Source organism: Fistularia commersonii, chromosome 15 (genome assembly GCF_037954325.1).
Source record: "Fistularia commersonii isolate RoL2024-O1a breed Wild chromosome 15, RoL_Fcom_v1.0, whole genome shotgun sequence".
Taxonomy (NCBI): domain Eukaryota; kingdom Metazoa; phylum Chordata; class Actinopteri; order Syngnathiformes; family Fistulariidae; genus Fistularia; species Fistularia commersonii.
In genome coordinates this window covers 5,739,759-5,767,384 of record NC_141298.1, presented here as the reverse complement: position 1 = coordinate 5,767,384, position 27,626 = coordinate 5,739,759, and the positions used below count along the sequence as shown (strand labels likewise).

General features: G+C 39.4%; 1 protein-coding gene across 1 annotated transcript; it reads left to right on the top strand.

Moving 5' to 3' along the window:
- The first annotated feature begins 653 nt into the window (after nt 1-653).
- LOC147226284 (disheveled-associated activator of morphogenesis 1-like) lies at nt 654-25,878 on the top strand. Its single transcript, XM_086160328.1, has 26 exons — nt 654-794; nt 7,246-7,453; nt 7,536-7,625; nt 9,062-9,133; nt 9,421-9,515; nt 10,714-10,933; nt 11,689-11,802; nt 12,379-12,489; nt 12,775-12,878; nt 13,005-13,071; nt 13,575-13,692; nt 13,778-13,916; nt 17,072-17,130; nt 18,280-18,467; nt 18,590-18,853; nt 19,342-19,455; nt 19,654-19,748; nt 20,354-20,438; nt 20,810-20,916; nt 21,492-21,580; nt 22,005-22,173; nt 22,390-22,497; nt 22,739-22,799; nt 23,293-23,427; nt 24,001-24,171; nt 24,902-25,878. Exons 2-26 carry the CDS (start codon nt 7,268-7,270, stop codon nt 25,100-25,102), a joined length of 3,162 nt encoding a protein of 1,053 aa, XP_086016454.1. The 5' UTR covers nt 654-794; nt 7,246-7,267; the 3' UTR covers nt 25,103-25,878.
- The last annotated feature ends 1,748 nt before the right edge of the window (nt 25,879-27,626 follow it).

The following is a 27,626-nucleotide window of genomic DNA, read 5'->3' as shown; positions in this document are numbered from 1 at the left end:
AGCTACTGAAACTGGAAGACACACATAACCTCACACACCCCTCTCTCTCTTACTATGGCATACACACACACACACACACACACACACAATACATTGGGTGAGCCTGGGTGTGACTGCCTCCATCAGGAATGCAGTTGTGTGTGTTTTAAGTTCTCCACATACTGTAACTCACACAGGCTGAAGTATTGGTTTCTCTTTTTATTGTTTTACCGGCACAGACAGAGAGGCAGTAAGAGAGACGGTCCATGTTGAAGACACTTCTAAGTGGACAAAGAAGATGAGAGACAGAGCGGCCATGTGGACTCATGAAGGAAGTCAAAGTGGATCAGTGTTTTGAAGAGGCTTCCTTCCATGGCAACCTGTCTTAATTTTGAAATGCATGGATTCCCCATTTTTTTCTAATCAGACTCTATAAGCACTTTGGGGCAGTGACTGTGGATCCCGAGTGAGCTTTTTAGATTTACACAAGTTTAGCTTAAATGGAAATGCAGTAGGCTGGTCCAACCTCAGTGACCTTGCTCGTTTGATGCGCTATACATGAGTTTCTGAAGATCCTTGTTCTTGAGCTTATCGAACACCGTGATATCTTGAAGTCGCTTCTTTCCTTACTTTCTCAGACTTGGGACAAATAGAAATCATGTGAGGACAGCAACACCTTTTTCTAGTGAATGGAGTTGGTGCCACGGTGACAGCAGAGCTCCGTGATAAGATTTCCTGACTCCGGAGGCTGCACGTGATGAGGTTGAATATGGAAGCTCAGCACATCAACTTGGACTCGGTCTGATTAAAAAAAGGTAAGAAATTTCGTATTACTTCACAGCAAAACAAAACCTGAGTTTTAAGCTGGAGATTGTATTTACATTTCCTTTCACCAATACTTGGTGTTTCCATCACTCTCATCAGGAGTTCAGGTTCCAGTTTTCTTTAGAATATACATGTTGGAAAATGTTATTGGTCATGCTAACAAGCACTTTACATTGGTTCAAGGGGGTCTGTTTACAGTTTAAGTTTACAGATTCATTTTAGCATTATTTTCTAAATAGTTGCATATGCTAGCCCCTAAAAATGAATTATATGCTGCTGTATTGTGATATAACAGGAGTTAATTGATTGGTAGCTTTGATTGTGATGATAAAATTGTTTTATAGTTTGCTGAGTAGCAACAATGGGTATGTCCACAACAAGCGTTAGAGTGAATAAGTATTGACTGCATTAAATTTTCGGGAACTTTTCTTTTTTTGTTTGAATTCACAAATATGTAGATTGTGAAAGTTGGCGGTCAATGATACATTCTTTCACCAGGGTACAGATTTGTGCCGGAAAAATCAATTCAAAATTATCACTTTTAAAAGAAACAGTTAATGCAATGTCTGTAAATCTATTTCATAAATGAAAATGCTAAATCTCTACAACTAAATATTGACTCCAACTTTAATTTTTATCAAGTCTATCACTTTTTAATGATCATTTTCTAATCACAGAGCTTGAGATGGGATCAATTAAAAAAGAAAACATTGTGTGGCTTTGCTACATAAAAGTTTTATTGAAAACAAACATCCAAAATGGTGTAAATTTGATTATATCAAAAGAATGAAATGAATATAAAATAATCATTAAAAAATTTAAATAAAACATATGGAATTAATATGGAGAAAAAAAAACTTTAGGAAAAAATTCAAACTTGAATATTATACTAATGCTAATTATGACGCCATTAGTGTAAATAATATTATTATTATTATTATTAAAGTTTTATGATAATGATAATTATCATCATCAAACTTTATGTTTTAATAAAACTACACACTCTTGTGCTTTATCAAATTATACTTACATTCAAAGACTCAGAATCAGTCAAAAATATGCCAACATATTTTCTCTTGCAAAGCATCGGGTGAGGCTGAGCAGGTATGTGGTTGTTAGCCTTGTTCAATTCAGTTTCGCCCAGCCTTTGGACCTTGACAGATCACTAGAAACTATTTGCAGCTCAAATAAAGCAAAAAAATGAGTCTTTTTCTTTTTTTGTCAAGTTACATCAACTGGACATTGTTATATTTGGGGTTTTGCATTATTATTTTCCAGCTTCAGTGTGACCCCTTGTTTCCATAGCGTTGCTGCCACTCATTTATTTATAGATATTTATTGTGAAAATAGTCAACACCAGCATTTGGTTTTGATTTCATCCAATTTGAGACATCAGTCTGTCACCCCATGTTTTGACAAAGGCCATGAAACTCACCATCTCCGATCCTACTCTGCACATGGACTATGATTCAGATTAATATTCACGATAACATAGGTAAACTAGAATAACATTAGATAAAATGAGAGTGATGATAAATACATAAGAAATGTGTTTCTTTGTAACGGTAACATAGAAGCACAGACTTTTGACAATAAATTCATGCTGGGAACAAAAGAAACCACCGCAAACATTTCTAGACTCGATTGTGCTTTAGTGGATAACAAAACCCTCCAGCTGAACAACCGGCAGTGTGGAGCTGACACTGACCTTTGACCTTCCTGTGAAAGAACAGAGAAAAAAACAACATACTTTCCCCTGCAGGAATCAATGCAGTATTGATCAAAACCCTGCAAACTGTTAAGCTGATTGGTTCACTGTGTGTGTGACTGAATCATAACCATGCCATCAATCTGCCTGGGAGACTAACATACACAAGAGTGCTGATCGTTATTGGAGTCCTGCAGCAACCACTGACGTGGTGTTATGTAAAATCTATTGGGCTTTATTGCAAAATTGCTTGTCTTGCATTGTGTGGGAGGTGTGTGTGCGTGTGTGTGTCTGTGTGTATGTGTATGTGTGTGTGTGTGTCAATTTGGGCCTGCATGTAATCACTTCTATAAATGTGTAGAAGACTTAGATTTAAATATATGTGCATTGATCTGCAATGAATTTACAACTGAAATCTGTATCCCTTTTGAAAAACATATATATATACACGTATATATATGAATTATATAAATATATACATTCCCTCGCTCCTAAATGCTCCACAGTCCATGCTCCCAACTTTGTGGGAACAGTTTGGAACTGATCTCTTCCTTTTCCAACCTGACTGTAGACAAGTGAATAAAGCAACGTCCATAAAGACATGGATGACAGACCCTGGTGTGGATGAACTTGAATTGCCTGCACAGAGTCCTGACCTCAACCCTGATAGAATACCTCTGGGATGAATTTGAGCAGAGACTGAGAGCCAGGCATTCTTGTTCAACATCAGTGTGTGACCGCACAAATGTGATTTTGGAAGAATGGTCAAAAATTCCCTATAAGATACTCTTGAACCTTGCAGACAGCCTTCCTAGAAGAGTTGAGGCTGTTATAGCTGCAAAGGGTGGACCGATGTCATATTGAACCCAATGGATTAGAAATGGGATGTCACTTAAGTTCATATGCAAGTCAGGGCAGGCGAGTGTATGCTTTTAGTCATATAGCATGTGTATATATATATATATATACATGTCGAATAGAGATCGGTAAATGTACACATAGAGGGTATAATCACATACTAAAATTACACAATATGGGCAGTCACATACATGAGGGCAACCACACAACTGATTGGAGTGACAGGCAAGAGACAGACAGTGGCAGGATGGATGTATCAACTTACACGTGAAAAAACATTAGGGCAGGAAAGCGGGTCAAAAGCAGGAAGTAAACCAGAACGTACTAATGACAAAACACACTAACAAAATAAAAGCAAAGAGAAACATGGATGATATGAAGCACGACTGAAAACCACAGATTGGGGATAATTCATAACCGACACAGGACATTGGACTCACCATGGATATATAATGGATATATATATATATATATATATATATTCCTCTTCTCCTGTCAGCTGTGGTTTCCACAGTGAATCACATCATCTAACTTCATGTCCTCTTTCGCTACATCCATAAATCTCCTCTTCGGTCTTCCTCTCAGTCTCCCGCCTGGCAATTCAAACTTCATCGACTTTCTACTCGAGTTCACTATTGCTCCTTAGTAAATGTTCAAACCATATCAGTCTGACTTCATCTCCAAAATTTCGTACAAGTACTATCCCTCTGACAGACATGTTCCTGATCCCATCCACCCTCAATCCCAAAGAGAACCTCTGCATCTACATTTTTTAAGTTGCCTTCAGGTCTCATTTATTCTTTTCCTCAGTGTCTCTCTTCTGATACTCTTTCATCACACATCACACCTGACATTCTACCCTGCCCATTCCATTTGGGTTCCTCACTGTGGAAATATTCAAACACTGCATTTTTTGTCCCAAATGCTAAAAAATACACAGGCTACATTTATGTTGGGGACTGAATTTTTTATAGATGGGAACATTTTTTTACCAACTACCTGCAATCAGGTACAGTAGCCTTACTCTCATTTGGTACATGTTCATCAAAATACAAATATCTTAAGCGTTCATGGTCAGCTGAAAAAATAGCCAGGACATTGTTTTTTTGATTGAAGATTTATAATGCAACTTTTCTCACAAAACTCTCCTTGTTACTTTTAGAATTTTCAACGAGCAACAAGAAGATATATGTCTGAATTTATCCATAGTTTGACAAAGTATGACTGCATGTTTTGTTGTTAATGTTGGAGTGCAGTAACCAACTCAGTGCTATAATACTCAAACAGTTTAAAACAATGGTCTTAAAAGTAATGGGTGAGACTGCAAGTGTAAAATAAAATCGAAATTGCTTCCAATACTGCTGAAATCAAGAACAAATTGAGATATTAGCAGAGATAAACAGGTTCTTTGTATTTCACTCTGGTCCCTAAAGTAAAGAACACAAAATACCAGAGTGCATAATTTGATCAGTGCATCATCCTGTTGTTATTTAAACTGGAGGCACTTAACATAACTTCCACCCACACATTTGTTTGGCCATTGAGGCTGTATTTGTGCCTTAAAGGAACCTGTCCTCCAGTTTAGCCACTAAAAAGGTTTCAAGCGGGGTAGATGTCACACATCAGATTGAGCTTCTGTTCCCGCTGGCCGTGATTGTCTCCGGTCAGTCACGTAGCATTCCTCTGCTTTAGCCGCATCCCTGTAACTTTTGTCAAGTCAGCACATCTGCTATGCGCACCCTGTTACTCCTGAAACACTTGTCAGCCCGGCCCCGCCTTCACAGAAAACCTTCGCCAATGACTGTACCAGCCATCTTTTGAAAGAACACCAACTGCATCGACAACCCAGCCAGTCACAAAGCGCGCGATTCATACATACGTCTGCAGCAGAGTTGTGACTGCAGTATCGAATCATTCACAGCATCTTTACACTCAGCTTTTCATGAATGCTTTAAGTTGCCGAGTGCTCCTCGAGCCTCCCCGTGCAGTGTCAGTTATTTCTATGCAATGCGATATTAGTCAAGTCAAGTCAAGCTAAGTCAGATTTTTATCTATGTGGTGCCAAATCACAGCACAAATGCCTCTTGGCACTTTACATGTTGAGCAGGTCTGTGCCGGAATCTTTGAACTGATTCATGAGATCCAATGTTCCCCTATGTGCGAGTACTTGGGGACAGTACTAAGGAAAAACTGCCTTTTCGTGTGTAGAAATCTTGGATGGACCCCAGCTCAACATGGGAGGCCCTCTGCCTCGAGTGGATGAGGAGTAAAGAGAGTGTGATGAAGACAGGAGGGAGTACAGGGATAGGACAAGAGGGTTGGGGGGGGTCACAAATTAGCTATTACTACTTATAACAATCAAACTGACAATTCATAATAGCTGAAACGATAAAGTGATTGCTTTAATATTCATACAAGAAATAAAAGATGGTTGCTTGGACTATGTAGTAAATTATAGGCACCTCCAAACAAAAGGTAAATAATCTAAAAAAAATACAGGTTTTGACAGTGACCATGGTGAACCTCTATTATGAATATGATGTGGGGAAACTTTAGAGGTGAGCATTTAAGCAATTATGAACAAAAGAATGTTTATAAAACTGCAAAAGGCCACAGTGATGGCAAACACATTGAAAAACCCACAACAGAATAACGTCTTCTGTTCACACCACTCAACACCAGTCAGTATATCTTGTATACGTGTTTAAAGACAGAAGAATCTATATGGAAGTGTCCATTTCTTTTAATCTTTTTTTAAATCTTTTATTTTCACAACTCACTGATACTTGTTTTCTATCATGAATCAGAGGAAGAATCGTAGAGCCACACCTTGTGACTCACTTGTCAGAAGTAGTGATATCTTGTCATGTAGCTAGTTGCATTGCTATGTGTGTGTGTGTGTGTGTGTGTGTGTGTGTGTGTGTGTGTGTGCGTGTGTGTGCGTGTGTGTGTGTGCGTGTATGCATGTGTGTGCATGTGACTGTTGCTATGTTTCTGTCTGGATTGCACAACAATACAATATTTGCAATGTCTGTCAATATAGAGTCATTCACAAGTCAAAAAAATATAAATACATTAAGAAAATCAATGGAAGTACATGAAATAAAGACGTCTATCTGCCTGTGTAAAACAACCCATATTGAGCCAGAGATCATTCAGTTTTTGTTGTTTTTTTTTTCAAATTACTGTTTGTTTTGGGAATATTGACTACATTGTTGTTCAAAAAAACAAAACGTAAAAAGAAAACAAAAAAATCCAGGGATGGATTACAAATCTGCAAGGCCCTAATCCAAGGAGGACACAGAATTATGACTATGCATGAACAAATCAGTTAAGAGTAAAATGGGTTTTGGGCGTCAGACAATTTGATAGTGAAATGAATAAAAATAAAAACTTCAAACAAGTGACCCCTGTTAACTGTAAGACGTGCTGGTGCTTCACATCTACGCAGCTCCAGTGAACAAATCTGCTGAAAACATGGTGAATATTGTGTTTTATTTTCTCAACATATGACAAGCAGTATTTAGGGATTTTGTGTTTAGATGTGATTAGATGCGAAAATCTATTGCAATTTAACTCAAATGTTGTGAAAGGCTGGCAACATTGTTTCCCTTTTATAGCCAAGGAGTGTTTTGTTGGGGAAAAAAAGTGCAATATACAATTGCCGATGGATATGAGCAGATAATTCAAGTTTATGGTCAGGTCACTCTACAAAAGAAAAATATAACAAAGAAACAAATGTAGGCTGAAGGAAGTGATTTCAAAAAGGAACAGTGATAATATGCTGTTTCAGATTTCTCCTGAGTTTGCACCAATGCTGAACCACAACTCACAACCCAGACTTCAACTAAACAGCATTTTTCTCTCATTTCCAGCCAATAATCCCTGGCTGTTGCCATGGCATCCCGGGGAGAGCAGAATCATGGGCATGGTCTGTTTTCGATGTTCACTTGCTGCAATAAAGATCGTGACCAGCCAGAGATCACCTACTGCCATGACACCCACACCACTGCAGCCGCACTGGAGCCGGCCCTGGCCATGCCCCCCCTCCAAGAGTTGGACACCAAGTTCACTGAGCTGGTGGTGAGTCCTCACCCACAGAAAGAAAAGTCTCGACTCAAAATGAAAGATTAGATTATGAATTCTTCTCATCTGTGTGTCCCAGGATGAGCTGGACCTCACAGAGGAGCACAGAGCAGCCATGTTTGCCTTGCCAGCAGAGAAGAAATGGCAGATTTACTGCGGCAAGAAGATGGTAATAAACATCACAGCAAACCTATTCATGAGGATTTTGAAACATACTTGGAGCAAGAAGGTCTCTGGTTCAATTGATGAGTGGAGTTTGCATGTTCTCCTTGTGTCTGTGTGGGTTTCTTCCAAGTTCACCAGTTTCCTCCCACAGTCCAAAAACATGCAGGAGATTATAAAGGGTGAAAGGGTGAATGGCTGTCTGTATCTATATGTGATCCACTGGCGAGTGGCCCAGGGTGAATTCCGCATCTTGCCCAATGACAACTGGCAATTGGTTACTGCCTAATGAACAATGAATGAATGAAAGAATGAATGAACCTATTCAAAGCCTTTTAAATAAACATTACTCTCTACAACAGGGGTCCCCAAACTTTTTCCTGCGAGGGCCAAATAACTTTTCCCTTCTCTGACGGGGGGCCGGGCCAGTTTGTAATAAAAATTTGACGATCGCAGAGGTGTCTAAACGTAAACATTTATTGTTTTCCAGAAAGCCACACGTAACCAAAAATTAACCCTTTCTGGGATCTCGACAGAAAAAAAAAAAAGAAAATAAATGATAACACGATTTATGAAATAAATAATAACCAAATGACTCTTTTCAAGTTTTTCACGGATAAAAAGACCAAGGAACATTAACTTTCTTGTAGACACAACTGTTTGCAGCTCTCTCATATCAAATTCACTGTGAAAACCAGAAAGCAAGCAGGCTATGAAACCCAACTGATACCAACACCTACCAAGTTAAATACACCTACCAGGTTAAATACCCTGCATTCTGAATCTATTTTTCCCTTACCTAATCTTTTCGCCATTATTCCGTGTTATTTGAGAGGGAAGTGTCCAGGATTTTTTTTTTTTTTGAGGGAGGGGTTTCAGATGAGGCCCAGACTGCAGAAGGTTGGAATAGAAAGTTACGTTCTATGCATGTACAAGTCACCATTACGTGCCCAGAATTAAAAAAAAAATCATAATGCATCTCTGGTATTGTTCAGCGGCCGGGCAAAATGTGGAGGCGGCCCGTATCCGCCGCCGGGCCGTAGTTTGGGGACCGCTGCTCTACAGTGTTCTCAGTTTTCCTTTTGTCAGTTTTTTTAACTGAAAGGACCAAAAGATCATATGATTGGCATCTGATAAGAATGTGGAGTAACTGGTGAATAAGTTCATTTGTTATTAGTCTCAATTTTTACTTTTCTGCCTTCTTCATATGTTCAGAGATGTTGATATACTGGCGGAGGACGTCATTGTTGTACAAACGGATCACAGTTACTATATCTTTAGCTCACAATATTAAATCGGTGCGCACCATTTCGATTAAAAGACAAAGAGTTGCAGATGATGCAGATCTGTGTGTGTATGTATGTGTGTGTGTGTGTGTGTATGTGTGTGTGTGTGTGTGTGTGTGTGTGTGTGTGTGTGTGTGTGTGTGTGTGTGTGTTTTAGGAAGCGGAGGAGAATAAAGGTGCAACCAGCTGGCCAGAGTTCTACATTGACCAGCTGAGGTCCATGGCTGCAGTGAGTTGACCTCAGTGGTCTGTTTGTCTTCATAAACACATAAACACAAACACACTGAGACACATCCAACCCCATGACCTGTTTTGTTTTTTGAAAATCTGAACATACACTTAACAATGAACAGCAAATTGTTGAAAAAGAATTTCGGCATCTTCATCTTCTTTTCCTTTTGGCCGTTCCCAGCTGCTCATCTGCCTCAATCTAACCCTGTCCTCTGAATCCTCCTATGTGCTTCCTATGTGCAGAAGTGCACCGCTCTAAGATTCTGGTTTTATTCCCCTATTTAGAGAAGGACCCTGCTGGCAGTGGTGAATGAGGAGGAGAACGAAAGACAGAAGATGGTTGAGGGACTGAAGACAGCGTTGAGGACACAGTCTATGAGGTATAAATTCATTTCTGGCATGAATTTTACTTTTATCCCCTGTACCTGATGTATGACTATGAGGAAATGGGGGCTATCTAGATCAAGATAGAACCAGGAATCAAGCCAGTCATGTGCAAACCCTTGAATTCCTCATGTCTAAATGCTTTGAGTCACACTCAAAAATGAGGGGAATCCTCCTAATTCAAGTGAGTTTGGAGTTCAAATAAAGCAACAGTCTTTGCTAGAACAGTTTCATAGGGGGGAAGAAAAGTTAAAATTTTAGTTGACGCAAACAGAGATTTCTCTCATCAGCAGATTGTCTCGCCTCAGACCGTTCGCTCGAGTCCTTCGACAAACATTGAATTTCGTTATCTCTTGTGTGCCATCTAAAAATAGCTGCAACAATTTTACATCAGCACAACTGGAATATTTTTTCTTATCCATTTGTCACCACACATACCTCCTGTTGTTGTTGATGTAGTATGTTACAAACTGTGGTCAAGATTGCATCGGCAGATGAGCCACAAGACTGCCTGTAATTCTTGACATACATGAAATTGTAGCGAAGAACTTGAACATTCTATCAATCCCAACATTCCTTAGTTCATCCTGTCATCAACCCGAGAGCTGCAATATGCCTTACGTCTAATTTAACTATTAGTAGATTATTTTGATTTGAGAGCAATGTGATCACACATGCAAACACCATTGTTATTTCTTCTATGAAGATGATATCTATTATTATATTCTATTATGTCATGTAAGTGCTCGTCCTACTGTTATTATTAGTATGAGATAATTTGTGCCTGTCCCTTCTAACCCTCGTACCCCCACTGTCTCTATAATATTCTCATTTTCTATCTCTTTGTCCTTCTCCCTCATTCTCCTTCTCCCCAAACCAGTCGAGACAAAAGGTCGCCCACATTGAGCTGAGATCTGATTAAGGTTTCTCCAGTGTGCCATTGCTTCTGTTGCCAAGTGCTTGCACAATGGGGAATGTTGGGTTTCTGTAAATAATCTGAAAGTGCTTGATCCAGACCGGCTCCGCATGTCAGGCAATTTTGTTGATATTTGGCGTCATATAAATAAAATCTGACTTGACAGGACTAGACAAAAGGAAGGAGTATGTGGATTAAAAAACACTCAGCTTTTTTCTGCAAATATATTGATAACTGGGTCTGGTCTTCTCTCCTGCTTTTCGAACGCTTGCCCTCAGGTTTGTGACACGGTTCATCGACCTAGACGGCCTGTCTTGTCTCCTCAATTTCCTCAAGTCAATGGACTATGAGACAACGGAGTCATCGATCCACACCTCTTTGATTGGATGCATTAAAGCGCTGATGAATAACTCCCAGGGCAGAGCTCATGTCCTGGGCCACAGCGAGAGCATCAACATCATTGCACAAAGTCTTGCGACAGAAAACTTGAAAACCAAGGTGAGATCATGTGATAAATCAGTCGCTTCTCAGATGTTTCAACATTTCAAGGTTCCAGTGCCATTAGCTGGTAGGAGCTATGGGGGTTTCTGAAAGACAGAGGTACAGAATGCACAATAAGTGTTGGAAAAATAAGTTCTTCTATTCCTTTTGATTCATTAGCTGTGTATTTTATAAACCTTTACCTGAATAAAATTCCCTGTGATGAGTTTATGTTGGATCTAAAGTAATTTACATCTTTATCTGAAAATAACAAAAACTGTTTAGCCAAGATATCTGGAGACATTCATCTAGATCAGGGGTGCCAAACTCATTTTAGCTCAAGGGGCCTCATGAAGGAATATCTATGCTCAAGTGGGTCGGACGGGTAAAATTATAATGAAAATTAAAATAATAACAAAAGTTTCTTCAGTGAAAATTTGCAGCTCCTTCTTAAGCTTTGTGAAATATTCTCACAGGCCGGATTGTATGTTTGACACTTCTGATCTAGATCTTGTTGTTAAAAGGAAAATATATCACCTCAATATTATCTAGAATTATTTTAGACAATAAGAAAGTATAATAATTATCTTGTGTATAAAGTCATTGCTGAAAATATTATTGTCAGAGCGTATGTCAGAGGCCTTGATGGAAGACAAACCTGCTCCGGCGAAACATCTGGCCAGCATTGTTTCTTTTGACAAGAAATCTTCATGAAATTCTTTGTTTTACTCACTGCAATACATTATTTTTCCTGTCCTGTTTTCTCTCTGTAGATTGCAGTTTTAGAGATCCTGGGTGCCGTTTGTTTGGTGCCAGGAGGCCATAAGAAAGTGCTGGAGGCCATGCTTCACTACCAAACCTTTGCCTCTGAAAGAACCAGATTCCAGGTCTGTCTTAATTTGTTTGCTTACTCCCTCTGGTATCCTGCAGAGAATGAAACTAGAGCAGGTGAAATAGGCTGTTGTTAATCCGATTCACACAAATCCGCCTCAGTCTGAGAAGCACAATGTGAAAGATTTCTGACTGCTGTTTTCCGACAGGGATGTATCACCAAACCATAGCTTTACTGTATTGCAAATTCCAATTAGAACCATATGCACTGTAAAGCTAAATTAAAGCAAACATTATGTAATATTGAAATATTATATTTAATTATATTGGGTCAATACAATATTAACCCCTGAAACCCCCTGATAATTTAACCTGTTTTTAACCCTCCAAATGATTAATGTGCATGAAAGGGAAAAAAACTGAAATTAATTGTGGAGAAGGGAGCCAAGAGTCTCTTTCCTGTGAATTTATCACAGTGTTTATTGGTGTTTGGTCAAACCACAAGAATGTTGGCTGAAGTTGAAGTTGTTACATAAATTGTAATTTTACACACAGTAGAAATCAGATCATCAAAAATCAATTAATTGTTAGACCTGCTCAGCTGGTGTATGTTTACTTTTTCCCGTTTGCAGACTCTGGTGACGGACCTTGATAAGTCGACAGGTCGGTACAGAGATGAAGTAAATCTGAAGACTGCCATTATGTCCTTCATCAATGCGATCCTCAGCCAGGGAGCCGGGGAGGTAAAGAGCAACATGTGTTCTTGGAGGAATGAACTCCAGGAGTTCACCATTCTAAAATTGTTACGGTGAACAAAACAAATGATGGATGAATCAAATTCCCTAGAAAAACTGAACTTCTCTATCCATGGGACAGATGTTCTCTGCAGACAGGCCATGGATTGTGTTCTCAATATAGCCACGATTGTTAGCGTGCAAAAATTTAACAATAGCATTTCATTGGTTTGTAGTCCCACAATATTACAATTTATTTGGACTAATGTTTGTGTTTCCTTTTTGTTTCTGCAGATTAGTTTGGAGTTCCGCATCCATCTGCGGTATGAGTTCCTAATGTTGGGAATACAGCCAGTCATTGATAAACTACACTCCCATGACAACGCCACACTGGACAGGTACATTATCATTGTAAGGGGTGCCTTGAGATGATATCTATCACGGAAACAACATAGTAATTGAAAAATATGTCCAAATTAAAATGCTTTTTTGAGATTGGTCGGTGTGTGACTCTTGTCTTCCAGACACCTGGACTTTTTTGAGATGCTGAGAGGTGAAGATGAACTTCAGATGTCTAAGCGATTCAATGCTGTAAGTGACTCAGACACTGAAAATAGCCAATGTTTTGTCCCATGTTTTGTTTAGAAAAAAATCATTACTATAGATTTGTGTGAGTCAGCGAGAGGTCCTTCTATTGGAATCGCAATAATGCCTGACTTGTTTATAAAATTCCTCCTCCAGTTTATCATCGGCCCCCTGGGCAGAGGTTTGCACCAAGTAACTTCATTTACTATTTTTAACCTGAATTTTTTCTGCACATGCACAGTGAGAAGGAGTCATCCAGTGGCGTTGGGACAGAGAAAAGCCAAGAACCCAACTATGATTTAAAAATTCAAGAAATATATTTTAATTTGGTACTATCAGTCACTGTAAGATTAGATACAGATGGGAAAATGCCAATCATATTAAACATTAAGCCTTTCTTAGCATTAAAAAAGATCTCATCCTGTCTAAATTGCCTTGTTATTTCATGTCAGAGTATTCTGGATATGTTGTAAATCTGATGATACCTATCATTTAATGTGTTGATTCAGGTTCATGTGGACACTAAAAGTGCCAGCCAGATGTTTGAGTTGATCAAAAATAAACTGAGCTATACTGAAGCGTACCCTCACCTCCTATCGGCTCTGCAGCACTGCCTCATGATGCCGTGTAAGACTGACTATCTATGACAGTGTAATAACACTGATGTCAGTGTCACAACTCTGCTGACTTTCGCCTTTTTTGGTGTCTACAGATAAGCAAAGTAGCACCATGCTCCAGTATTGGGTTTTACTGGACCGAATCATTCAGCAGCTGGTTCTGCAGACAGACAAAGGTGAAAATCCCGACATTGCTCCGCTTGAAGACTTCAACGTCAAAAGCATTCTTCGCATGTAAGTCCGGGGACACTATGAATGCATCATCAGCAATATTTTTCTATTGTAATTAAAATTTTAGACCCGTGTGAGAGCCCCTGTTCTGAAGATACAGCAGTTGGCCCTAATATTATGTTTAGTTTAGTGTGTTTCATTTAGGTTAGTAATGCAGCCTCAGGGCGGCACGGGCCAGTGTCTCCCTGAGCCGGTCCCCAGCCCGGATAAATAGAAAGGGTTGCGTCAGGAAGGGCATCCATCGTAAAACATTTGCTGAAAACCAAACATGCAAATCAAACCTAATAATCTCATACTGGATCGGTTGAGTCCTGGGTTAACAACAGCCACCACTGGTACCGATGACCTACAGGGGCCCAGTGGAAATTAGGCTACTGCGGGTCAAAGAAGGACAGGAGGAAGGCATATTCGGACGCAGAGAGAGAAGAGGAAAGGCAAGAGTCTGGTATTGAGAGTAGGGACTTTGAAGATCGGGACTATGACAGGAAAAGGTAGAGTTGGTCGACATGATACAGAGAAGGAAGGTGGATATATTGTGTGTCTGGGAGACAAGGTGGAAAGGTAGTAAGGCTAGAAGCTTAGGAGCAGGCTTTAAGTTGTACTATCATGGTACTGACAGGAAAAGAAATGGAGTTATCCTGAAAGGTGTTGGAAGGAGGAATGTTCTGGAGGTGAAAAGAATGTTAGATAGACTTATGAGTCTGAAACTGGAAATTGAAGAATAGATGCGCAGTGTTGTCCGTGGCTATGCAACACAGGTAGGATGTGAGTTAGAGGGGAGATGTTCTGGAATGAGTTAGATAAAGTTATACAGAATATCCCAAGAAATGAGAGAGTGATAATTGGTGCAGACTTCAGTAGGCATGTTGGTGCAGGCAATAGAGGGGGATGACGAAGTGCCGGGTAGATTTGGTATACAGGATGGGAATACAGAGGGATTGATGGTGGTAGACTTTGCAAAAAGGATGGTAATGGCTTTAGTGAACATTTTTTCCAGAAAAGACAGGAGGGTAGGGTACCTTACAAGAGCGGAGGTATGAGCCGAATAAACAGAGATATAGCGGGTATTTATTAAGTGCACACAAAAAAACACAATAGAAAGTGTAAAGTGCTTGGCTCTGAGCATCTCCCTCCTTGAATGACATCTTGGCCAATATTAAAGGGACCAATAGGGAACTACAATCAATTACCAAAACGCTCTCAGCTGCTTGGAACTACCTGTAACACATAAGGAGGGAAAAGAGTGCCATTGAAGACAACACCCCAAGGGTGGGAAGATGGAAGGAGTACTTTAAAGAGCTGATGACTGAGGGAGAAGGAAAGAGATGAAAGGGTACAGGAGGTGACAATTGTACACCCCAAAGTGCCAGAGATTAGTAAAAGTAAAGTTAGGAAAGCATGGAAGAGGATGAAGAATGGAAAGGCAGTTGGTCCTGATGATATGCCTGTGGAGGTGTGGAAGGTGTGGAAGGAGAGGCAGCAGTAGAGTTTCTGGCTAGATTATTCAGCAGGATCTTAGAGTGTAAGAAGATGCCTGAGGAATGGAGGCAAAGTGTGATGGTACCCATTTTTAAGAATAAGGGGGGTGTGCAGAATTGTGGCAATGATAGAGGAACAAAGTTGATGAGCCATACACTAAAGTTATGGGAAAGAGTAGTGGAAACCTGACTGTGAACAAAAGTTAGCACTTGTGAACAGCAGTATGGCTTTATGCCTAGAAAGAGTTCTAAAGATGCAGTATTCGCTTTGAGAATACTAATCTCAAATTAGAACAAGAAGTGCAGAGTCGTATGTTAGGCTGGTGCAAGACATGTATGCTAGCTGTGAAACAGTGGTGAGATGTGTTGTAGGGGTAACAGAGGAGTTCAAGGTGGAGTTGGAACTTCATCAGGGATCAGCTCTGAGCCCCTTCTTGTTTGCATTTGTGATGGACAGGCTGAATAATGAGGTTAGACATGAATCTCCATGGACCATGGTGCTGTATGGCCAAGAAACAGTTACAATGACAAAAAGACAGGAGGCAGTGATAGAGGTCACAGATGAAAATGCTAAGGTTCTCTTTGGGAGTGATGAGAACGGATAGGATCAGGAATGATTCTATCAGACGAACGTTGGAGAAGGTCAGAGAAGCCAGACTGAGTCATGCACAGTAGAGGGAAAGTGAATATATTGGTAGACGCATGCTGGAATTGGAGCTGCTGGGCAGGAGGTCTGAAGGAAGATGTTGTGAGAGAGGATATGAAGGTAGTTGGTGTGAGAGAGGAAGATCCAGAGAACAGAGTTAGATGGAGAAGGCTGATTCGCTGTGGCAACCCCTAAAGGAAGAAGAAAAAGAAGAAGTTCATTTAGTTTAGTGAGTTTATTTCTTTTGAACTTGTTGAATCAAATGCATAAATAAATGTCAGTTTATGCACATGGGATATAAGGCTAAATAAGTCAGAAACAAGACAACAGTAATTCACATAGAAAATCCCAGAACATCCCAAAGCATCTTCACATTCAACCAAAAACATGTAGGCCAAACCTTGACCTTTTTTCACCTACACTTCCTTAATCAACCCATTTTAGAGATAAAGGAAATAATAACATTTGTATATTGTACATCCAGTAGGTAGTGTACTCATAATTCAGTTTCATAACTATCAGTGGTGTTAGTACTAAATTGGATTTTGAGTTTATTAAGTCTGTTTTCATTTCTATATCTAAATTGTGAGATAGATCCTTTAATTTGATATGCATCTTTGTTTTTTATTCGTCCATGCACTTGTTTTTGTAAACGCACAAATCCCAAATATTGTGACAAATGATAGCATTGAATACAATTGAATGAATAACATTAAATGCAATGGCACCTGTCAGTGTCAGTGAACATTATGTCATTAAAGCTGTTACATCAGGAAAGAAGTGTAAGGATGTGTGTGACAGGGACGAGTAGCACCTCATGGGCACATGTATAAAAATGTTCGGTGCAACTCACATTGCCAATTTACCTTGCAACTGATAGACCTTGGACTATCCCTCTCTAATGTTTCTCATTAATAGTCAGACCGCTAAGATAAACTAAAAAAAAAAACATGTTTGTCTAAAAATTATAGCATATAATACCATATGAATGATAATTTTTCCCCACCTGTGTATTTGGGGGATTGTACCCACAGGCTGGTGAAGGAGAATGAGGTCAAAAAGTGGAAAGAAGAAGCAGACGCAATGAGGAAAGGTAAACAGAATAACACGCACAATCTGGGTGACAGTTGGAACTCGTGACAGACATGGGGGAATTTGACACTCATGAGGGAGCTGGACAGAGTTTACGGGCTCACACTTTTACAAGTGATGCATAATGGAATCAGTAAGAAATATCTTGGAATATATTCAAAGTAGCAAGAGGCTAAACTTTTTTTGTGGAAAAAAAAAAAATCAGCATCCTTTTTGCATCGGAAGAGACGGGGACCACATTTTCGTTTAGGGTGACTGCAGCTTCTGGATGATTGATTATAAATATCAGAGCAAGATGACAAGCTCTGGAGAAAAATCTGATTATCGCAGCATACACTGTCAGAAATCTCTTGGAGAGAAGAATGATGGAACAAGAAATGCATTGACCCAAGCTGAGACGCCTCCCGTAGAACAGTTCTAAGAACTGTCTGGCTCCAGTTTAATTTCAGGAACTACCCTAAAAAGTTTTTCATTTTGCATTGGCACAGGCAGTAAGAGACCCAGGTAACCGGTGTGACACAAGCATCCATTACCTGAAGTGATGTACCTGAAGATGTACCTGAAGTGCTTGGATCGCATTTTTAACTGATTCTATCCATTTTGTTACAAAAGAACCGCTGTCTGGTGACCACATTTTTTTTTTTTTAAATGGCACCTTACAGTTTGTGAAAAGTAGCTGGGAACGGGTGGGACTAAAGAGTTCAACCAATCACCAAACAGCTACATCATAGGACCTCCAACGGAACCGTAAAAAGACCCTGTCCAGTCGAAGAAACTACAATGGTTCTAGGAACTCAGGCCCATCATTCATGGTTCCTATGCTGTGCGAATGCACAAAAAAACAGCCCAACTCCTGAAAAGGTTACGGTGACTGCAAAAAAAGTTTCTACTGAGCAAAAGCAGAGATTGTCACGTCAAATTCAGCCTCTGGTGAAAATTGAACCTGGTGAAATGACCTGGTGTCAGCAGTTGTGTGTTTTATGTTGATCTCCGGGGAACAGATGGAACCCGTATGCAAATTATAAATAAAAAAAACCCTGGGAGATAATGCTGGAGCGATGTTGGGAGTTATATGTGAATGCCACCGAGTTTTTTCTTTGCCAGCAACTCTCTCTAATCACGGTCTGGACGACTGTCTCCTTCTTCCCAGAGCACCAGAACTTGCAGCAGCGTTTTGAGAAAAAAGAGAGGGAGTGTGAGGCGAAGAATAAGGAAAAGGAGGATATGATGGAGACTCTGAACAAAATGAAGGAGAAACTGGAGCGGGAGAGCAACGACCTGAAGCAAGCCAAGCTGCAAATGGCAGAACTTTCTGTCAGGCTGCAGAAACTCAGCGCTGTATGTTAACCCCGAAGCTGTTTCACCATAAATTTAAATATACCATGATATAGTTAGTTTTTCTAGAATATCTATCCATATCTGTTTCCAACACTTCCATCTTTCTTATGTTGTCTCATCAGACCTCCAGCATTCCTGGAGGACCTCCTGTGAGCTCTGGTGGTTTAGATCTACCTGTTCCTGCTTCATCTGTTGCTCCACCCCAACCTCCCCGTCCTCCTCCTCCTCCCCCTCCTCCACTTCCTCATGGAACCCCTCTACCTTTCGGTATGGCCCCTTCTGTTCCACCCCCTCCCCCAGGCGCACCGCTAGGATCTGCCCCAAAAAAGAATGTGCCGCAACCATCTAACCCCATGAAGTCCTTCAACTGGAACAAACTGCCCGAGGTACAATCAGTGCTGCAAAGCCAACCAGTTTGGCTAATATAAGACAATAATCTCAACACAAAGGATTTGCTTACCTATGGTAGAAATATAATTCCCCCTCGAACAACCAAACATTCACTAAAAAACATAAAATTAATATTTACACATAGCTGCATACTGTTATTCGGACTAAAATTTGCATTCGGTAGCTTTTAGTCTGGCCTTCAGCAGTCTTTCGAGCACCACCTACACGTCAGCACTCCGAAGTCACTTCCTGCGTGCTGGCTGGAAGTTAACTTTGCACATGCAGATTACTATAGTTTTTTTGTTTTTTTTTACACAAATTTCTTCTGGGCTCCTAATTCAAGTGAAAAATAATACTCATATCTCCTTTATAATTAGTTGAGCCACCGCAGTGTTATAAAGAGAATAAAACAGCTATGAATCCTTACTGTTTTTTAAGCAGACAGAACAAAGTTTTTTTGAAATCATCTATTTTTCTATTTCAGAACAAGATAGAAGGCACCATATGGAAAAACATTGATGATTGCAAGGTGTTCAAGATTTTGGATCTGGAGGAATTCCAGAAGACCTTCTCAGCTTACCAGAGACCACAAATAACGGTGACTTGAAATCAAACGCAGAACATCCGCGCTTTCCCAATGCTTGTTCTTTTCAATTCTGAAATATCCAATTTATCAACGTTACATCAATGTTATAAAGCACCTGTCTTTATATGTGTGTGTCTCACTCATGACATTACAGAAACCAACAACACTGCATCATGTAGCATTCAGCCATTTGTGTATTTTTATTGACAGAAAGACACAGAGGATGACAACCCCGTAAAAAAAGTCAAGGAGCTGTCCGTTATCGACGGTCGGCGTGCACAGAACTGCAATATTCTGCTCTCACGGTGAGTGTGTCTGTGTTGGATTTTCTCTTTGAATATCCAAAACTACACGGTGCACAGATCAATTCTAGACAGCCGTTATTTGCATTACAATGGGAGAACACATGCTAGAAAGTTTGCGATGGTGTTTTCCCCCATACATTGTACCGAAGTGGTTTATAAAGGAAAATTGATACAAACAAAGCAAATGGTTGCATATAATTGATCAAAGTGCTGTTCCATACAGAAAATTATGAATGAATGAACTACTGTGTTTTTAAAAACAAACACAGCTATTAGCCTCCTGGGCTTGCAATTTGTCTCTAAATTCACACCGTCAGTCCATCAATGAGAGGGAATTGTGAAGTTGACTTTTTTCCTGTTTAGTTCTGTCTGTATAAACCTGGCTTTGATAATATATTGTGAAATTAAGTAATAAGAGAGAATCTGTTGCACTTTGTGATCAATAGATTGAATGCAATTTTACCACTTTGTTTTTACTTTGTAAAAATATGTAATGTTGACATTGCAGGATTATTACATTACAAGAATTGGGAGCCCGATCAAAAGTTCATTTAATGTTTTAGTGAACTAACCCTTTGATGAAATGGCCAATTGTTGTATTTCAGGCTGAAGCTGACCAATGAGGAGATCCGCCACGCCATCCTGACCATGGATGAGCAGGAGGACGTACCTAAGGATATGCTGGAGCAGGTACATTCAACATTCAGATGTGAAAATCACTGTAGAGACTACAGACTGTTTGACTACAAATGAACGATTTCAAATGCTGATAGTGTTATTTCATTACTGCCGGATCCTATATAGATGTCTAAATATATCTTCAACCGTCATCACCCTAATCTTTTTGTCTGCCTTTGTCATATTTCAACCGCCTGCGGGCTTATATTCACATCAGTAAGAAATGTTGTAGCATAATAATGATAGGAAGTAGAAGAAAAAAGATATTTCTGGAGTGAAACTGAAGTCTTGAGCAACTTGGGAAGCTTTTGGATCCATCAGACAAATGTAGCAAATTTGCATGAAAACAACATATTCTGATAAAGCTGCCCTGTGTGGTAAAGCTTCTGAAGTTCGTTCCTGAGAAGAGTGACATTGAGCTTCTAGAGGAACACAAGCACGAACTGGATCGTATGGCGAAACCAGATCGTTTCCTCTACGAGATGAGCAGGTATACACACGCATACACATGTTGACATACAAAAGTTGCTCATGTTTAAAAATGGAAAAGCAGGAGACCTTGGACAAGGGATATGCAAAGGGGCATTTTTAGCAGATTTTTCTCAACTCTCTCCATGGGTTTCAAAATACTCTTCCATCTGATGAAGAACCTGGCTGACAGAGTGAGATGCATTTGGATAGTTGATTAAATGTGTTCACGCTCATTAATCTCCTTCTCTGTGTGATCCTGTTAAATCACCTTAGGAATGTTGCAGACAAGGACAGACTGTGGGACACACAGTCACACAGTCACACAGATCAGGCACCTCATACACAACAGAGCACTGCCTCATGGCAGACTCTTAAATGAAAACACACAAATAGTTTTATTTCAAGTCAGTCATATAATCCAACACCAGTTATTAGTATTATTGGTTCATGTGTTGTTATTATGTTGGCTATTTGTTCCTGACTTTGAGTTCATTTCATTCTCATTTGGAAAAAACAAAAAAAAAAAAAAAAAAAAAATTATGGTCCAAATGCTTTCCCAGACTTTTGGCTGATTGATTTTTTTCCCCTTTCTAGAATTGACCACTATCATCAGAGACTCTTGTCTCTTTACTTTAAAAAGAAGTTTGCTGAAAGAGTGGCCGACCTCAAGCCTAAAATCAAAGGTAGCTCTTCTTTCCTGTAAAGAAGCAACATCAATAAATATATTCTATTAATTAATTTATTATTTTTGTCATTATCATTATCATTGTTGTTATAATAACAATACTAATAATACTAATACTGCTACCACTACTACTACTACTTCTAATAATAATAATAAGAAGAAGAAGAGTAACATGCATTATTATCATTATTGTTGTTGTTATTATTGTTATATACAGCATATTTTCCACATGATTTAATGCATTTCTCTAAAACTGAACGTGTTTTTTTTTAAATATACACATTGAAAATAAGACATACATTTTTAAATGTTTGCCAAATGCATCAAAACATTCAGTCTCCTTCCCAAATTCCATCAGTGTAATCTTAATATTGAGCTGAGTTCAATCCTGTACACCCTTAAACATACACGTGTGCTCTCAGCTCTGTGTCTCGCATCAAGGGAGCTGGTGCAAAGCCAAACACTGCGTCAGCTCCTCGAGGTGGTTCTGGCCTTCGGGAATTACATGAACAAAGGACAGCGAGGAAACGCCTTCGGATTCAAAGTCTCAAGCCTCAACAAGATATCAGACACCAAGTCCAGCATTGATAGGTACACTTCACATCTTGGACCTCTCTCCGATGACATGTTGACATATAACGGGAAAAGTTTAAATTCATTTCAATCTAGATCACAATTTAAAGTTCCATTGTTGCACAAGTTTTAGTTTTTTGTGATGCGTGTAAAATATTCCGCGTTTAAAAGGTTATGAGTTAAAGGCCACAGAAAGTTGACGAATGACTCCATGTTACATGTGTGTGTTGCAAGAAACATCACTCTTCTCAACTACATGATCACGGTGTTGGAAAAGAAGTTCCCCGAGGTGGTGGCATTCAGCCAGGAGCTGCAACATGTGCCGGAAGCAGCGAAAGTCAAGTGAGGATACATGAATGAGTTACCAATTAGATTTAATACATTTCAGGTTTGGATGTACTTTCATTAACTCTTGGATTTTCATGGTTCATTTTCCTACTGACAACATCCTTTATTTTTATATTTTGAAAAGAGCATGATATTGCATGAAATTGTATTACTCCAGCTAAAAGGAAATATATATCTATATATACATTTGTTTCCTTTTTATTGCCTGTTCTTACTGGTCTATCTCCTTCATCAGTCTGTTAGAGTTGGAGAAAGATGTCAGAAACCTCAGGTTTGACCTGAAGAGCGTCGAGGCGGTGAGAATACTTGAGCAAAACACTCTCTATGTTGTTTTTCATTAAACTGATTGTTCAGTAACGGCGGCACTGTGGTGTTGTGGTTAGCTCTTCGGCCTCACAGCACGAAGGATGAAGGACACTGGTTTGATTCCTACCAGGATTCCAACCATGTGGGGTTCCTCCTACAGTCCAAACACAAAAACAGTCCAAAAGTTAGGAAATGTGCCCCGCATTAATGAATGAATGAGTGGTTGTTCATCTATATATGCCTCTTGTCCTGCCTGACTTGTGGCCAGTCATGCACTCACCCTGAGTGCAGGTTAGGTGGAAGAAGATGGATGGGTGATTGCTCAATAACATGACTAAGACAGGTCATGAACCTGCATATGCAAAATATTTTACAACAGTGAATGCAGGAATGAATGAAATGATTCACAACATAAATGTTATCAATTGATCAATTGTTGAATCATGAATTCTTATGCGGTATTATTTGTATCTTTGCCCGCAGGAGCTACAGTACCAGCGAGCTCATTCCTCTCTGGGTCCCAAGGATAAATTTGTCCCAGTGATCAGTCAGTTCATCACCGTGGCTTCCTTCGGCTTCTCTGATGTCGAGGAATCATTCACCGAAGCCAAAGAACAAGTAAGAGGCAACCATTATTGATTTGAATTTTGGCCACGGGTTCAGGTCATTTCACATTTAAACATGTGAAAGACCACTCAGTGGTTCCGACACAATCAGACACAGCGTGTGTATATTTGTGCAGGTTTATTATATGCAGGAATGATGATTGACTTAATTCCCCAAATTTCAGGATATTTCATTTTGGTTTTAACTGTGCATGTTGTTCAGTTTTTGATTCATTATAATAAATTCTTGAATATTTATGCACATAATTAACTGAGTATTGTTAAAGTAGTGTCTATTGAATTTAGAAAAAGTACACATATCATTAAAAATAACTACTGATTCAAAAAACAGTTAACAAAGCATGCATGAATTATTTCCCCTTAATGTTTTGCAAAATAATGATTATTCGCGCCAACATTTTTTCTTGGGATTTTTTATCAACTGTTGCTCCAATAGAATAGACAGTATATTGATGTTACTGCAAACTACTCAAAATATTATTTATCATTCTGTATCTGCGCACAGCTCTAATTCTCTTCCCATACCCGTCTCCTTTTTCAACCCCCACTTTTGTTTTTCCTGAAGTTTGGAATAGCACTGAGACATTTCGGAGAAAACCCATCACAGCAGAATCCCGATGAATTCCTTGGGATCTTTGACACGTTTCTCGTGTCCTTCTCAGAGGCCCAACAGGCCAATGAGAACATGGCTAGACGCAAGGAGGAAGAGGAGAAACGAGCCCTGCTGGAAGCACAGGTATTATCAATTAGGGTACCGTCCAATGTGCCAAAAGGATGTCTCCCAACAAATCTGACCATTACATGGCTCGATTGGTAGAGCAGGTGTCCTTCCAATCGGAAAGTTGGCGGTTTGACTCTCAGCTCCTTCTGTCCGCATGTCGAAGTCCCCTTGGGCAAGACACCGTACCCCAAGTTGCACCTGATGGTGTAAAGTGCTTTGAAACTTTAAGGTGTGAAAGCACTGTATAAGTTGACACTATTTAATGAAAAACTGCTCAACAATTTGCTCACTTAGGAGCAGACTACTTTCATCCAAGGAATGACAACACCGCGGGTGGCCTGACCCAGATACTTGTGTTTGACTCTTATCTACTTTGCAGTTTACACTGTCACAGCACACATACTCTACTCATTCATTCATCGTCCATACCGCTTATCTTGCGCTCAGGGTCGTAGCGGGGATGGAGCCAATACCAGGTGAAAGGTGGGAAATACCCTGGACCTGGTTATGATCACAGCGTCACTTCTTATTGTATAACTGGGGAATTATAATGGCATAATCAAAACAACAATACTTATTTAACCATCTATATACCCATCTGATTTCCGTTTCTTGCTAGCTCAGTTTTTCTCCATACCCTCATTCATTCTCATCCCCAACCTTCCACTTTCCACACCAAGTCAAATAATCACTTTATCAATAAGTGAGAAAGAATGTGAAATGACTCCTGACTTTTTTTCTCTAGTTAAAGAGAGACAAGGAACAGAAGGAGAGGAAAGCCAACAAGGAAGGAGAGGAGGCTGGCGAGTTTGACGACCTGGTGTCTGCCCTGCGCTCCGGAGAGGTTTTCGAAAAGGACATTTCAAAAATTAATCGCAGGAGACAACGGAAACACAACCTGTTTGACAGCGGTCGGGAGAGGCAATCTGTAAACCTGACGGAGTGATGGACAACTACAGAGGATTGTCAATGCAACACATGAACTTGTCTTCAATGCAGCGGACGAGAAGAGCGTTGGAGGTGTAGTATCACAGAGACAATAGATAAATAAAAAACATATTCCATGTAGATAAAGCTGGATTAATTTAAAACAGGATCTTTGGTTATCACAGAGGTGAAATGTGAAAGCATGCAATGATACACACTACCCCAACCAATGCTTTCCTCATATACAAACACACACAAACAAATATATACTGTTTATATATATATGTGTGTATGTATAATACTCATTTAAGAATGATTGAAGGATGATATACATTTTCAACATGCCACTTATATGCATGCAAGACAGGAAAAACATATTTTACACATGAAATTGCACTTTTTAAGTTCTGGTGTATGTGTGTGTGTTACTATGTGCAATGATATTAACCACCCTCCACTTCGGAGCCATTTATCCGTCTGATCTTCTTTATATAAATTTCCTGCCATACGATACCTAGCCATATGATAATGAGCTGCAGATGACACAGATCTCGGCAGTTGTATGTGTATGTGTATGTATGTGTATGTGTATGTGTATGTGTATGTGTATGTATGTGTATGTATGTGTGTGTGTGTGTGGGGGGGGGGGGGAATGTACATTCTCATTCCAAATATGTAAAGTCAATCTATTTATCAAACTGACCAATAAAATTATTTTCATGTTTGCAAGATAAAAATAGAACAATTAACTTAAATAAAATGAGGTGTGTGCAATGTGCACAATCTACATGGGAATATTTTGCTTAACAGCTGATCTTTGGTGTCTGTCTGAGAGTTTTGCTTTAATATCTATTGATAAGTGCCTTGAAAGGTAAAAAGAGTAAAAAGAGTATATTAGAGAATGGAGTATTTGTTATGCCATATTGTTGATATCAAGTCTCAATACTGACAATAGAATTGATTTGAGAAATTCAGAACACAGAGCGTCATTTCAAGACAACAGACAAGACAATGTGAGAAAAAATTCAAGTATGAGCCAAATGCTGTATAAATAAATCAAACTGTTAGTGTTACACTGTCTTCATGTGAAAGCCTTGCATTAGTGAAACAGTGACGCTATGGTTTGGAATTTTGTGTTGATTTTCAAAAATATTCTATCTGTACAAAATTTATGATCAAGCAACACGACAGATTTGATAAACCTGTGGAGTGCAATTTATTCTTTAACCAGCATTTGACCTTTTTTCTGTACATTTCATACATCTTCTCAATGTGTGGACTTCATTCTTGAAAAAAGTTCATGGAATAAGATTGAAAAAATCTGCCGAGAATTCTATTAATATGTACACTTATAAGCAGGATATCTCTAAAGTAAAGCAGGACAGACTGGAATATACAATAAACACAATATTGCTAGAAAATATAGCATCAAAATACTTTTGATCAAACTGATTTGATCGCTTGTGTCTGATTTGATTTTCTTGTTAATTATGAGTAAGTTATCCCACATTTTTTTCTAAATGTATATTAATATTCGTATGATCTCGGCACTGTTTTACTGCAGAGCAGCGCGTCAGCTGGCATCGTATCGCCCCCGGTGGAGATTCTCATGCTAGCAAAAACAAAACAAACCCGCATTCAAGCGGGACACCGGGTCCCGTTGATCTGTGGGTTGGGTTGGCAGTGAGTGTTTTCTGTGACATGATCTCGCTTGATTCCGTAACAGTTGAGCGATTCAGACATACAACAGGCCCTCTTTCCGCGTCTCTCTGTAGGCTTGTCCATAAGCGCTCCATTCACGCTGCTTTTGTTGGAAAGCCCCGCCCCTTTGTATTTCAAGCTCTGTGATTGGCCAGCTGATATGACGGTCTTGCCTGTGAAAGCTTCTGGGGCGCCTACTTTCTAAAGGTCAGGTTCAACCAAGTGAGTGTTGGAGATGTTTACCCCAGAAATGCTGCTGGTCTTGCAGCCTTCATGCCTTCAGAATCGAGAGATGATGAAAAGAGATAGATCAAACCTGCAATGCGACGGCTAGAATCCCGTATTTATTATTTATTACCAGACTTCTGCTCAGATGGACCAAAACAAGTAATGATAATGTTGAATTTCTGTCCTGTTGTACTCCACAAAAATGTTGCAAATGGTTTCACAAAAAAAAAAAAAAAAACATTAATAGTTGCCCTGGTTTTAATAACTTGTCATTGTGATCAATAAAATAACACATACTGCATTATCATTATATTAAATCATATTTATTGAATGTCAAATAGTCAGTCTTTAATTCTTTTCAGTTCAGTCAACAAAATCATTGCAGAGCTTCTGGTTACAGTCCAGCAGAAACAGTAATTTTGACTGAAAATGTTCTGCTTCGGACTAAGGTAACCAGGATAGATGTCAGTCATCAGTGAATTTCAGCACTAATTCATCAAGAGGTTTTAACTTCTCTGAGACTCATCTCTTTGGTGAAGAGTCCCTTTAAATAATATACGTCTTCTGGTGATGTTAAAAAAGACCTTATCGTGTAAATAAAGTGTATCAACCTA